This window comes from Lampetra planeri, chromosome 9 (assembly GCF_965212315.1).
Source record: "Lampetra planeri chromosome 9, kcLamPlan1.2.h2, whole genome shotgun sequence".
NCBI classification, from domain to species: Eukaryota; Metazoa; Chordata; class Hyperoartia; order Petromyzontiformes; family Petromyzontidae; genus Lampetra; species Lampetra planeri.
The window spans coordinates 3,972,593-3,987,597 of NC_136115.1; the positions used below are offsets into that span (position 1 = coordinate 3,972,593).

General features: G+C 44.7%; 1 protein-coding gene across 2 annotated transcripts in view; it reads right to left on the bottom strand.

Moving 5' to 3' along the window:
• Window positions 1–432: 432 nt before the first annotated feature.
• LOC144720581 (tyrosine-protein phosphatase non-receptor type 13-like) overlaps window positions 433–15,005 on the bottom strand; it is an 83,768-nt gene continuing 69,195 nt past the window's right edge. The window contains exons 38-46 of one of the 2 annotated variants that reach the window (XM_078597409.1): window positions 14,059–14,298; window positions 12,871–12,983; window positions 11,399–11,547; window positions 8,594–8,736; window positions 8,352–8,442; window positions 6,954–7,291; window positions 5,908–6,261; window positions 5,236–5,298; window positions 433–5,070 (exon numbers count right to left, since the gene is read on the bottom strand). In XM_078597409.1, the coding sequence (XP_078453535.1) occupies window positions 4,993–5,070; window positions 5,236–5,298; window positions 5,908–6,261; window positions 6,954–7,291; window positions 8,352–8,442; window positions 8,594–8,736; window positions 11,399–11,547; window positions 12,871–12,983; window positions 14,059–14,298 (1,569 nt within the window). In that variant the 3' untranslated portion in view covers window positions 433–4,992. The other variant, XM_078597410.1, reaches the window with a different exon arrangement.

Consider the following 15,005-nt stretch of genomic DNA (forward strand, 5'->3'; position numbering starts at 1 on the left):
GACTCTGTCTACTCGACAGACCTGCTCTCCACCTGAGGACGGCTGCTTGCGTTGTGGCCGAAACGTCGTGAGAATTATTTTATGTTTTATTTTTATTATTTTATTATTTCCATTCTACGTGACTTTACCAAAAGAACAAAGAAGACAAGTGTACACTAATCGATACAAATTAATGTCAACAAAAATACATGGATAACACGTAAAAGCACAAGCCCACTAAAAGATCATGTACGCTCTCAAGATCTCCTAGAGTCCATCGCCCTCGTGTGGAAAGAAAATCAATAATGCAGACTCAACACAACGCTCGGATTGCAATTATTAATATCACACGTTTTAATATCGCACAATTGGACTAATGTGCCAATGTACTTCAGTTAAATGAGCGCAGCTGATGAGAAGCGCGCGCGATTAAAAGCAGGGCACGAAGAAGAGTGACACTTCTTAAGTTTTATTCCACGTGAACATAATATTTACAACAACAAAGAAAGCGTTCGGCGATATAGCTCTGAGTTGCTATCGTCGAACATGTGATAACACGTTTGTAATAAAACAATATGTACAAATCAATATGTATAACTTTTCATTATTAAAATAACAGGGACACGTACTTGCGCTTGAATAGTGAAATTGAACGTCTCAGAGTAGAAGCGGGCTCATGATGAAGCCCACCCGAATAAACATGATTGCAAGTTATTAAAAAAATATGTCGGTTTAACACGTAGTAGGCGTTCGTGACCAATATTATCCATAATAATTTTTTGGAGTACATCGCGTGAATTTCAGTGCCATTAAGCCCGCCGACACAGCAAATTAGTGAGGTTAATTCTAGATTTGAAGCTTTCGTGACTGCAAGGATTCATATTCTTAGGTTTTTTTCGGTAAAGTCACGTAGGTAAAAAATGTAAATTAATAAAAGTAAAATAAAACAAAATAAAAAATTTCACGACGTTTCGGAAGCAACACAAGCCTCCGTCTTCAGGTGGAACCGTCACAGCCACGACAGCTGTATCAAGTAAATGAGAGATCACAAGAAATACCACCCCGTATATATAATGGTTGAGGGGGGAAGGGCCAGGAACGGCACACTTTTTATTAATATGGTAAGGTGAGGCTTAAGACTAAGAATAGACTGCATAACAAAGGACAGGCTTTGTTATGGAGAGGTGCGGTTTGTAACTAACACCTAGCATACATAACAAAAGTGTGAAAAAAGAAAGCAAGTAAAAACTAAAACTGGTAAAACAACAAAGTGGCTGTCTATCAATAACCTGTAATAGTTGTCTGTAGTAAGGTTAACCCAACCGGCAATGGCTATACATTGTAATTTATATACATACATGATCCCCCCACCCCCCTCTGGCCATCGCACATGATTGGCAAACAAGTGACATCACATTTTTCCTGCTATTTAAGACTGAAACAGGAGGATTTCTCCACAACTCTGGCTGTCGCCTGATCATGCTGGTGTAATTACTGGCGAAACGTCGTACTCAGATTGTAAATTTTATGGATTTGCTCTCCAACACACCGGTGTGCTGAACTAGTAACGATTTGGCATATTCTGTTTAAGTGAAAACCCTTACTAATTGGCTGAGTCGGGTGGTGGCGGGTTTAATGACACGTATATTTACGCGATCCAACCAAAAAACCTCTATTATGGATATGTGTAGGCGTTCGGATATTAATGCAGGTAGCTCACTCAACCCAAAGTCTTGATAACAATCATCATCGCAAAGTTGCACACTTTGCTTATTGTACGAATATTCATTCCAATAGATACAGCCCGATAATTATCAAAACACCATAATGTGAAGAATGTGAAAAATTGGAGCTTAAAAAAAATTGCATTCAATTGGAGCAACCTCTCTTCGTCTTTTGTTCTCAAACCATATCAACCTCCACCCCTTACATTTAGTTAAGCGCTGCTATAATGAATACTATTTAATATAGCGACAATTAAATTGAGTAAAAATACATCTATAAATATACCGGGCAAAATATGAAACACCACACAAGTCACAATGCATGTATTTCTCACTATGTAGACCTTTACATTTTAAGTTACAAAGGAACACATAGCAGACGTGAACATGATTGAAATGTTACATTCACCTGAATTCAAATATACATTTAAAAAATCACGTCAGAGGAATTTAGAATCATGAAATGTGTGAACCGTCATTTGGAGTAAACACCACTATAGCAGGCACATGTTTTAATTAGCATACAAAACATTGAATTTTGAGTTGAATATGCAGACCTTTTTTATTTACACGTTACTAAAAAATTGAATGGATAACATAAGCACGCTGTGCACTGGAAACAACAGCACGGAAAAAGCAACGCAGCCGTCAATACATATCTGTTCCCTTATAACGCCGCGTGCTATTTTCATGCCAATTGGATTTAACGCGATTAATGTATGGGGAACACATTTTTTTTAAAACGTGGATGCGAATTGGATGTAACGCGATTGAGTGAACGGTACTACGTTGCGCGAGTAGGAATGAGGGGCCGTACGGCAGCCTCGGCGTAGAATCACACGAGGCGGGATACTGCTGGATACTTCCAGATTCTACCCACGCGCCTCAGTCTTTGTTCAGCCTGCATATGCAACTCACGTGTTCTCGCGGACTGTGCTTTACCCTAATAATATATATTAGTATAACACGTAGGCGTTCGCGACCAATATTATTCATAATTAAGGTTTTTGGGTTAGATCACCGTAAATAAAAATGCGTCGTAACCCTCCACCACCCGACACAGCCAATTAATAAGGGATTTGTAGTAACTAATTGGCGTTTTGTTTAGGTGACAAATCCCTTACTAATTGGGTTTGTCGGGTGGTGGAGGGTTACAACACATTCATACTTACGCGATCTAACCCAAAAACCTTTATTATGGATATATTACAACGCGATTTTTCCATAACGCGGTGTTCTTCAGGAACGCAACGACTCCCGCGCTTATAGAACACGATTGTACAACAAGAGTAACGGCTCAGCACGATCGCTCTACCACAAATACAGTCAACACAGCCCAATTCACCGCAAGACCTGCTGACCAACACAAAGGTCCCATAAACCATTACCGATGAATAAAAGGCTGATAAATATTGAGAATGTAGCTTTACCATAACGAAGAGTGCAAAGATCTCCCCCCCACCCCCGCCCCGCTTGCTCCAGTATTGCCGACAAAGGCTGTTGGGGCAAGTGCCATTAGCACATATGAAGGCCAGTGATGTGCAGCACACAAGGAGGGGACGGTAGTGTGGCCAGCACCACGCAAGGCTTCCATTGCATTACCTGACGTTTACACACCGCACCGGGTCATCGGTTAAGGCTGAGGCGATCAGAGAAAAAATTAACCCGTAAAAACAAAGTTTTTCACTATAAATCCTTTATATGCGTGGCATCGGTTTTATGTTATTAGTCATTTCTGTTTTTCTTGAGTAAGAGTTTCATTTGTATCACATTGGTATTTTAAATTAAATGACTTTTTTTTTTCCTAAAAAGTGGAACATTTTTGAAAAAAAATTTCACGAAAATAAATTGTCACGCACAACGAGTCTGTGTGCAAAATGTCAGCTCGATTGGATCACGGGAAGTGGGTTAAAAAACGACCGAAAGATTTGCACGGTCGTAAGCACGCAAGCAAGCAAGCGAACTTAATATAAAGGATTTAAAAAGGCCCAGGACTGGTTCGGATAATAAACCACCGGTGTTAGCCGTGGCGGGGATTCAAACGCAGGGCTTCGTCTGCGCAGGGCGCTTTCTAAACCAAACTACCGCTGCCCTCCACAACGTAGACACACACACACGCAGTGAATGAGGCATTCACTTCCAAGGCATTGTATTTAGTTGCCAAGCAATACTTTGTCGATTACAAAAATAAATGCTTTATAGAAGAACTACATGATAGCGCCCCTTTGCTTCCTGAGTGGTATAATTAAGATAATGGAACGAAACCTTTTTTTTTACAATAAAGATGCAGGGTTGCTTGCATTTTGGTTACGATTAAGATTAAGTGGTCCCATAGGCTGCAATGCAAACATTCTGTTCACAACAATGTGGACTACAAAACAGTCCCTGGCTTTAAATGAACACTCTGCGATCCATGTATAGATACCCCACTCAAGTAACACACTGTACACGAAACATTTTATTTTAAAGCACCACCTACACATCTTCCAACACACTTATTACAGACGTTGAACATTCTCGTCTGTGAGATTGCAGAACCACTGCTTGGGCAATATTGAAATAAGGTGTTGAGGAGTTTCACCAGAAAATGTACGTACGTTTAACTACTTTCACGCCATACGTAGCCAACCGTGATGAAAAATAATAACGGGGTATCTATAAATGAATCGCCATGTGAAACATACTGGGGGTTCGCACGGAATGCCTCGTGTGTATTATAAAAAAAAACTAAGTCACCAAAACAAATAAATCGTGTTTAATAGTATCAACTATCAAGTCAGACGGGAAAAGAAAAAAAGAAAAAATATATTTTCCAGGTAGAAGCCATTTTGTACATTGTCAGACATCGTTTGAAATTGTATTTTGTTACAAAAGGATGATTCAAAGGTGAGTTTGGTAAATTTCTTTATAAGAGCAGAGTAAATTACATTTGTGTATGATTTTACGTCTCATAAGACTAACGGTAACGTTGTTCAATCGTTATTATAAAACTACAGTATGGATTCTTTTGATATGTTCTATATACATGTGTGCAGGAGCGTTGTACGCAATCAGTAGCTTTAACCTCACCACAAAAATATAAGATTAATACTTTGAATGTTTTTATAGTCAGGTAGACTGCCAGACGCAGACAGACAGACGAAGGCAGACAAATGATTAACTTTCCAGTTAGCGGAAGGTAAGATGCATTCATGAATTCTTCGTTGGGAGGCGAGGGACCCAAGTCAAATGCAGTGCTCTCACACCATGCTGCTTCTGATACAATGTCGGCCCGCTTGCTATAATGCCACTAGCTCAAATCTTCCTCCCTCCGTTTCAAATACTGTAGCGTCTCCAGCGCTGCTTTGTAGCAGAAGATGTACTGCTCCTGCAACAACAAGACGGACACGCGCACACGCGCACACACGCGCACACGCATGCATTTGTGACGGTTCGCCGAGGTTCAAGTTTGGCTCGTAAACGCGCGGCGGTGTCAGTGGGGTTGTGTGCGTAACGCAGTTCCGAGTGATGAAGCGACGAAACTTGGCCGTACCAGCGTCTGCACCATGCCATAGCGCTGGGTCCTCATCTCTCTCACGATGTCGGCAATGTTAAACTGACGGGAAAAAACGGAACAGACAGAACACACGCGCTCACATAAACTAACAACAGGACCTTTAAATTGCTTCGCGAGGAGCCGCCAATAACAGTGGCATTTTTAAACGATGCTCAATTTCGCACAGGTTTTATAATGAGTTTGTAAAAAAAAAAGACTTTGTATGTTCAACAAACATACGCCGGACGAAAATAAAATCACATTTAATTGGAATGCATTGCACGTATAATTAGATGTGAAATATGAAACAAAAATGTACAAAGAAATATGCGAAGGATTGTTTTCTAGCTGCGTACGGATATAAACGTGTAAACAAATGTGTCATTTAAATTCAGGACAATGTGTTACGTAAATAAAACCGCAATTCATAAGCAGAAGTAAAAAAGTTTCTGCCATTGCAAAACAAAACTACCACACGCACACACACAACAGAAGACACTCCACTAAAAGTTGCACACCGATGACCTTCACTCACCACGCATCTCACACACACAGCTGACATTACAAACTGGAGTCGCATGGCCGGCGACCTTCATCGCGAGACCTCACGCGATCATTCGCGGCGCCGACCGTGCCCACCGCCCCGCACCCACTCCCCCCCCCCCTCACCTCAAGGCCGTGGTCTATGTGTGCCAGCACCGCGTCGAGGCAGATGAGCGCGCCGGACCGTCCCACGCCGGCGCTGCAGTGCGTCACCAGGGGCCCCGGCTCCTCATCCTCGTCCTCCTGCTCCTGCTGCTGCTGCTGCTGCCCCTGCCCGGCTGACGTTGGCCCGGTGACGGCGGCGCCGGCGGTGGCAGATGGAGCGTCGTCACAGCCTCGCGAATCGGGCTGGGAGGCGAGCGCGAGCTGCAGGCGTCGCGCGAAGCGCAAGAAGCGCACGAGCGGTCCGGCCGAGGCCGGCGCACCGTGGTCGGGCCACTGCGTGAACTGGAGCTGGGTCACTCGCTGACGAATGCCGGTCTGGACAGGGGAGAGGGGTCGCGGGCGGGGGGTCGTGAGCGGGGGCAGCGGGAAATTATTAACGTGTGTTACATATTTATTTCTTTACAGACCCTCCCCCCACTCCCGTCACCTTGTTGCTATGCCACTGCTGGATAAAAGCCTCCTCCCATGCCGTGTCGATCGTAATTCGATGACACGAAGGTTCCTGGGGTGACCGGGCTTTTGCCAGCGCCGTGCCCAATTATTCATTTATTGCTGCATAAGATGAGCTGGATGTAAGTGGATGTCAGCGCACCCCCTTGTGAGCGAGTATATGTGTGCTTATATCCAAAATGTGCTTGTACCAAAAATTGCTCTGTACCTTCCCCCACCTGTGTAATGTAGCATACGTTGCTTGTATCAGAATTGCTTTTACAAAGCCGTGCTCACACATGCAGCGTCGATGCGTTGAAATATCACGCACAGAGCTTACACATTGTAACGGTCGAGGCTACAGTGGCGTGCTGGGAAAAAAAACAAAAATTTGGTTTGGAAAATAAAAACGTTGCTTTGTGGCTAAACACGACGTAACAAAAGACTGCGCAAGTGGGGCGCACAGCGCCGCACGCTCGCAGAAAACACAGGGGGTAGCAGAGGGGGGGGGCCCAACATCCAAAAACAAAGGAGATGGAAAGAAGGGGGGGGGGGGGAGCACCACACGCCTTGCGAACCTCCACTTCGGTGATCATGATCACGCGGATGCAGAAGCTCTTGAGCGTCTGCTGCTGCTCCAGAACCAGACGGTAGGGCCCCACCTCCGTGGCGCGCGATCGCGACTCGGGCCAGTAGCGGTGGCACTTTGCCCGGCCCAGCTCCGTCTCGAGAGTGAGCATGGCGAGGACGCGCGCCCGCTGCTCCCACACCATCTGCCAGAAGTGGGCGGCCGTGTGCGGCAGCGGCCCCTGGCACGCGATGTACGCCAGCGCTGCGTCGCCCGCGCGCAGCGCCACGTGGCTCGCGTTCATGTAGTCGTCCTCGCGGCCCGACAGGGCGACGCGCGTCGCGTCGACTGCGGCGGCGGTGAGGAGGAGCGGAGGTTGGCGGTTAAAAAAATTATATTTTTTTTACTCGAGATTAAAATGACGTCCTGTGTATTTGCTTGAAATAAGGGTGATTTCGCAGCGCGGAAAGGAACGGACAACTGTAATGCCAGTGGACAACGAGGGCGCATTCTGAAGTGGCGGCAGAGGATGACCTTGCTTGCTTTGGCTGAGGTCACCATACTATACTGCGCTTGGACCACTGCGCTAACACTCCATATAAATATCCTGTAAACATACAGCCCTTTGTCACTCGAGAGCCGGACAATGGCCTGCTCGCAGTGGGCATAGTCGGGGTTGCTTAAATCACACATCGCCACGCTGCCGAGAGCGCGTTCCGTGAAGAAGGGGAGCAGTGAAGTACAGTACAACAATGGATTGTGCTGCACCGCCCGCCACTGCCCACAGCAGCCTATAACACCAGTTAAGCCTGGTAGGTCGCCTCTTCCAAGCACTAATTCACATTGCACGTGATCTGGTGAAAGACTTACGATTATAACCACCATGTCATAACAATAATGCATAAGCTCACCGAGTCTCAAGACTAATTTTATGGATTGGCCACAAATAACCAATTTGTGGCCAATTCCATTTCAGAGATTTTGGCGAATGAGAGTACCCAGTGAAAGCCGACGTGTCTGAGGAGGTGACATTCAAACCTCTGGACAGTTGGGTTCAAGAATCGACTGCTGTGCTGCGACCTCCTGGCCTTCTCACAGCCCGAGCCTTACAAAGTATGGAATTTGCAGGTAGCCTCCCATAACTGTGCCAAGCAGGCTCAACCCCGTGCGGCTCCTAAGATCCGCTAAGTTCAGGTGCGTTCAGGGTGATTTTGGTCACAGGAATTTACGATTCTAAACAAAGAAAAAAATATTTCTATCGACTGTACAAGGAGACAATTTTATTTAAAAAAAGAACGATGCTCTCGTGTTTTTTTTTCTCCCGTAATAATTGCTTGCTTCCGCTCATTTCTCCTGCCAAGCATAGCACGCGGGAATGCAACGGTGTCATTGTCATGCAAATTCTTACAGGGGAGGACATTCCGATAGCGGTTCCGATCTCGATTCTCCACAGCAGACGCCACTAAGCAGCCGTCCCGCGGGGTCAGATTACACAGCCTCTGCAGAAACAACAATGGAAGAATCCCCGCATCGTTACAGCGCCATCCGCGCAACATCCACCACATCGCGGCGACCGAGAGAAAACTGACGTATATTTTTTTTGCGGGTTTCCATATATCATGAATGGAAGACGGCAAAATGACCACTTGCCTGGAACTCCTTCTCTGGTCCTTGCAGTGCGATGTGCACTTGCAACTTATTGATGAAAGCCTCCAGCTCGGCCCCCGTGTAAATGCTGTCCGGTGGTGGCACAGCCAGAGGGAGGGCATTTATCGCCTCTTCCGACACGATGTCTGGTCCCAAAGAAACAATTACGGCCTCTTCAAACAATGTGCGATGTGGAAAAAGGAATCACAACGTGTCCATACGCATCACAACGTAGCCTTCAAATCATTGTCATTTACTTCTGGTCTTCATTTTCATCCAATTAAATGTTTTACAAAAAAAGAATACATTTAACACGTAGGCTTTCGCGACCAACATAAAAAAAATAGCAATGAATAACAATTGAATGATTACCAATCTATATAATTACAATACCGTCCCCCTCCTTGCCTCGAATCACTGCACCAGATTTAATTGAATTAAATGATGACGTCACCCTTATGCTGCTCTATTTAAGACCGGAAGCAACAGGAGAGCTTCACCATTCTTGCCCGATGAAGCTGATTGTAATTATCAGCGAAACGTCGTACTACTCAAATTTTAAAATGCTGTTGATTCTCTCTTCAGCACACCGGTGGGCTAAAGATGTCAATTAATTTGTCCTTTGAAAACGTGACACATGTTTTACTGTTTGGTCGTGTCGGGCGGTGGAGGGTTACAACACATTTATAAATAACGCGATCTGACTCAAAAACCTATATTATGAAAAAAATACATGACTTAATGTTTTACACGCCTTCACAGCCCACAGCACAAATATTTACATCCCTTCGTCAATCCACTGCTGGATGAATGTTGTCCCACACCGTGCCAGTAGCGGGTGTTACACAGTGGGTTAGTGAATGAGGCGTGGTCCAGGAAAGGCTTAGGTATCACTCGCCACCGCTGGTAGCCGTGGCTGGGCATCAAACACAAGTTGCCGGGTTCACGCTGCAGTGTGCTAACAACTGCACCACCGTTCCAGCCCGGGCCTAATATCCTGAATGATATAAATACATATATATATAAATAGTACAGTAGTTACGACAACATACGTTAGTTGGAAATATTTGCAAATTTGAAATATGAGCGCAGCCATTTCGTCTTAGTACCAGCGGTTAATGCTTTCGATCCAGGGGCTTTAGAGGTGACGTTTAGGGGTCGGCACGGTTTGGCTCAAACCACCAAACCGCGGTTTGAACCGAACCAAATCGGTTTGGTTTGGCTCTGTTTGAACTGGTTCGGTTTGGTTTGGGGCTACGAAAACCGACTCGGTTTGGCTCGGACAGGGTGGAACCGGCTCAAACTAGTTTGGTTCAAGCCAACTTAAGAGGTTTGGTTTAGCTTAGTTTGGTTTGGTTTTGGTTTGGTTTGGTTCAGTCGTCGCTGGTTTGGTTTGGATTGCTCAATTTGAAACCAGTTTGAGTCGGTTCAAACCGTGCCGACCCCTAGTGACGTTGGTGCATCATGGGAATTATGACACTCCAAAATCCACTGAGCTGAGGTACCCAGGAAATGGCAGTACAGCAAGTGGGTTTGTGAACCCAACTGGGCAGACTTTTGAAACGTTATCCCCTCAAAGCATGGGGGGGGGGGGGTGACGACTAGCTTACCAAAAACACACCCTCAAAATGAATTGGTCAAACATTGTAATTAAGTGTCCTGAAATAGTCTTGAGACTTGATGAGCATTTTTTTTTTTACATATTTTCTTACAATGACCTCTGCGAGTAAAACCGCGAGGAGGGACGATGGCCGGTGGTCGACACTCACGCCTAACGGAGGGCACTCTACTGCTGCGGAGATGGAATGGCGAAATCCAACTCGCGTGCAGATGCCGGATGCAACGGCTGCATCGCGGGAGTGTGCGAGGAGTGACTGCCGCCTGAGGAAGCTTTCATCCAGCAGTTGATAGATGATGGCTAATTATAAAAACTGTGATCGTTCGTCACGTAAAGATACAGCCACGTTTGCAGATGTGACTTGTAATTCTGATCCTTACCATCCATGTATCGATTGTTCAAAGTTAATGTGCAATGTGATTGAGGAACTGTGGTTTTTTTGTTGTTTTTGCTGCATTACCCCAAGATTGCATTCAGTGTTGAAAAATCGGCAGGAATTGATGTACTTATACAATTTGAACTGTTCTACTTTATCACTTTTATTTATTTTGACTTTCTTACCCTTCTTATACTTTGCACTTAAATCTTTTTTTTTATTGTTTGTTGTTACTTTATGACCCATAATTATAATAAGAGTTTTTTTGGGTTAGATTGCATAAACATATAAATGTGTCGTTAAAACCCGCCACCACCCGACACAGCCAACCAGTAAGGGTTGTCACGTTAACAGAACGTGGCCAATTCGTCACTAGTACAGCAACACCGGTGTGTTGGAGAGCCAAGCCACAACATTTACAATCTGAGTGCGACGTTTCGCCGGTAATTACAACTAGCTTCTGGACTCATCTTCTTGGTTCTTTCGGTAAAGTCACGTAGAATGAAAATAATAAAATAAAAACATAATAAAATAATTCTCACGACATTTCGGCCACAACGCAAGCAGCCGTCCTCAGGTGAAGAATAGGTCTGTCGAGAAGACACAGTCTGAATGGATTGTTTAATTTTTTTAATTTTATTATTTCCATTCTACGTGACTTTACCGAAAGAACCAAGAAGATGAATCCCTGCAGTCACGAAAGCTTTAAATCGAAATTTAACTTCTGGACATGCAGCTTTGTTTTCTATACTGGGGGTTTGAGAGGTCCGTTGAGCGCTGCTCACTCGGCCATGAAATCGCCGGAAGTCTCTACCTGACAGGGTTGAGTCTGTATCAGTCTCCTCCTTGCCGGCAAACTCTTCCTCTTCGTCTTCCCCATCTTCGTCCTCGTCTTCGGTCACCCAGCCATTCCCGTAGTCGTCGTCACTCTCTTCCTCTCCATTATGATGTAGATGTTCCTTGCTACGTGACGGGAAAAAAATAGATACTTTAATTAAACCAATAAATTGCACGAGATTTTCAAGGAGCATACGTTATGTTTCGTGAAACTACGCTTGTGGAGCACTCTGTTAAAATAGAGCTTCGAAGAACTGTCGTAACTTTGTTTTTGATCCGAGTTTTGTTGTTGTTAATACATTGCGAAATAAAATGAACATATGTAGGCAGTTATAGGTATGCATAAGAGAGTGTGTGTCTTCTTGGTTCTTTCGGTAAAGTCACGTAGAATGGAAAAAATAAAATAATAAAAATAAAACATAATAAAATAATTCTCACGACGTTTCGGCCACAACGCAAGTAGCCGTCTCCTCGACAGACTTGTTCTCCACCTGAGGACGGCTACTTGCGTTGTGGCCGAAACGTCGTGATAATTATTTTATTATGTTTTATTTTTATTATGTTATTATTTCCATTCTACGTGACTTTACCGAAAGAACCAAGAAGATGAATCCCTGCAGTCACGAAAGCTTTAAATCGAAAAGAGTGTGTGTGATCAATGCTCAAGCTTTGGCAAAATGCCCTGCGATCTCTGTGATCCAGGTTGAATTTCTCGCCACGCACTATCTATGCCAGTGACAGTTGCCATCTGAACCTTACTCTGGTACCTGCGAGGTCAACCCATCCCAAAGATGTGTCAATCAACACTGATGCCACGTTTCCATGAGCACTGGGACCAGGCTGCGCCAGCTCTGTTTGGTTTCAGTTCTGGCCCAAGATCAGCAGCTCACAAGGTGTGGATTCCCTCCCTCCCTCCCATCAGCCAAGCCACTGCGTGCACTTAGCCCCTTCCACTTCGTATCCCCTGCCCCCGTACCCAAACCTTTGTGACAGCGTGGGGGGGGGGGTGGAAATGTTTTTTAAAAGTCGTAATGTGCTCTTGTGGACAATTATGGGTATGGCCCATGAAACCAAAGAAAGCTGTCTTCTTGATTCTTTCGGTAAAGTCACGTAGAATGGAAATAATAAAAGAATACAAATAAAACATAATAAAATAATTCTCACGACGTTTCGGCCACAACGCAAGCAGCCATCCTCAGGTGAAGAACAGGTCTGTCCAGAAGACAAAGTCTGAATTGTATTATTTCCATTCTACGTGACTTTACCGAAAGAACCAAGAAGATGAATCCCTGCAGTCACGAAAGCTTTAAATCGAAATCAAAGAAAGCTGGTCACGCGGACCATAACACTGCGTTGCGTGTTAAGTCCGCGTTAACGAGTCGACGTTGGAGGGGAGCCTTCGCTCGCCTTTGTGAACGCAAAATCGTTGCTTCAGAGAAGGTCACCAACCTATCGTGCAGTGAAATAGAATCTTCCTCAGGGTCCAGCTCGTCACACGTTGAATTCCCAGCAGGCTCTGGGACAATACTGCTCGACTGGGAGTGGCCATTCTGCATGGAGACCTACGGAAAAAAAAACTCTCACATTAAGCTGCTCACCATATTGCCGGGATAATAAATAAGATGCGCTGCCCCCTCCTCCCCGTATTTTAAAGAAGTTGGGGTGTGCGTCGTATCATTCGGAGAATACTGTACGTATATACACATGGGCCAACAAAAGTGGACACTCTACAATGATAAATATTACACTTTAAGTAGTAACCATTCATTAAACAAAAATATAACAGCAACAGTCAATTGACAATACAAATGTAAAAATTAGACACACGCACTGGTAGATTATGATTCGGTAACATTTGATCACCATGCAATTATTTCATCACGAATCGTACATACACACAGGGCTTTAAAATTAAGTCTGTAACTCTGTCACTCGTTCTCACAACTATACGAAGCCCCATTGTACTCAAAGCAAAGAGCACAATATGCTTGAGTGTGGTGGTTTTAGGTCTAAATGATTACATAATAAATTGCAAAAATTCTTAAGCATTAATTTCCATACCCTTTCATAGTAAAAACTCTACTATTTGGGTAGCAACTACAAAACAAGTTAACTTGTTTGCCAAGTCTGACTGCTGATGAAAACCAAAAGGTCAAAACCAGGTCAGAGTTTGTTTACTCCAATTAGCACGATTGGCTGTGTACGCTGCGAAAGAAGTTCAACATACTTACATACAAATGCGACTGGATAATCTCTTACTCTTCTTTTAAACTAAACTATTTTTTAGTTTACCAGGCAAGGCCCAGAAGCGACCTGGCTAAAAATGCTGGCGCATCGAAGTGGCTTACATGTGGAAATGTATAGCAGCCAAATACTCTGAACACATGTTGAAAATCCACACAACCATGGGGAGAACATGCAAATTCCAAATATACAACAGGTGTCAGGATCGGGATTGAACCCACGACCTTCTGTATATCAAGTAAGGTAGTTAACATCTTACCACCATGGCACCCATACTACTGGCCCTACCAATAGGCCGACAGAACAAAACACATTTCATTTCCATGCGGAATCACAGAACTGAGGACTGATTAGAACGCCAATCGGAACATTTTTTTCCCCCGTTTCTCTCACCTCTGCCAAGTCGGTCGGCAGCAGCTCTGAGTCCGGCTCGTCGAGGTCCAGCGAGTCCTGCCCGGAGCGCTCATCAACGAGCGGCGCTGGCGCTCGGCTTTCAGCGAGTGCCTCCGATGGACTCCTGCTGGGTGGCTGTGGCGGTGGCCGGGCCACCAGCAGCCTCACCCAGCCCTGGGCCTTGCGCAACATCTCCACCACTCGCCCGTGCGACATGCTGCCAACCCGCTCCCCGTTTATCTGCAACGGCAACGGCGCGAGAGCAAACGGCAACGGCAGCGGCGTCAATCGCCGTCACTGCTCAGGGTTACGTCCGGCGCGCGGCTGTCAAAATAACCGCCCGCGATATTATCTACATCATACCAGCAGTGTGATGCGTCATTCAATCTGCCCGTGTTTATCTGCACTCAAGAGCAGCGGATCCGTTTATCATCGGCCCTTATGATTCTCGTCCTGTACGTTGAAAAGCTTTTTTTTTTTCTTTCCCTTCAATCGTTGCCGCCTGTGAAATATTGCCCGCCGCATACGTGGCGATGTTAGTCGTGGGCGTGTAATTTGTTCGGGAGTTCAATCTTGAATCATTTTCATAAAATAGTGTAAATGACATTCAAATAACCCAAGTGCACAGTCTGTCTCAGAAAGATAACGAAATTGGCTCTCGACTGTCAGTACTTTCGTATCAACGCGTATGTTAGTCTTTGACAGATACCACAATTACTTCATATTTTTATCTATCATATAGTCCTCACTATCAGAGCAAGTATTAATTACTCAATTTATCTTCAAAGCAACTCATAACTCCCCCTATGTATCGCTCGGTGTATCATATGCACTTTACATAACCTTTGCAAATGAAATCTCATTCTCACATTACGAAGAGACGAACGTTACGCTGCAACGTTTCGACCTTTTCACTCGCCGCTTTCAGCAACAAAAAAATATCATGT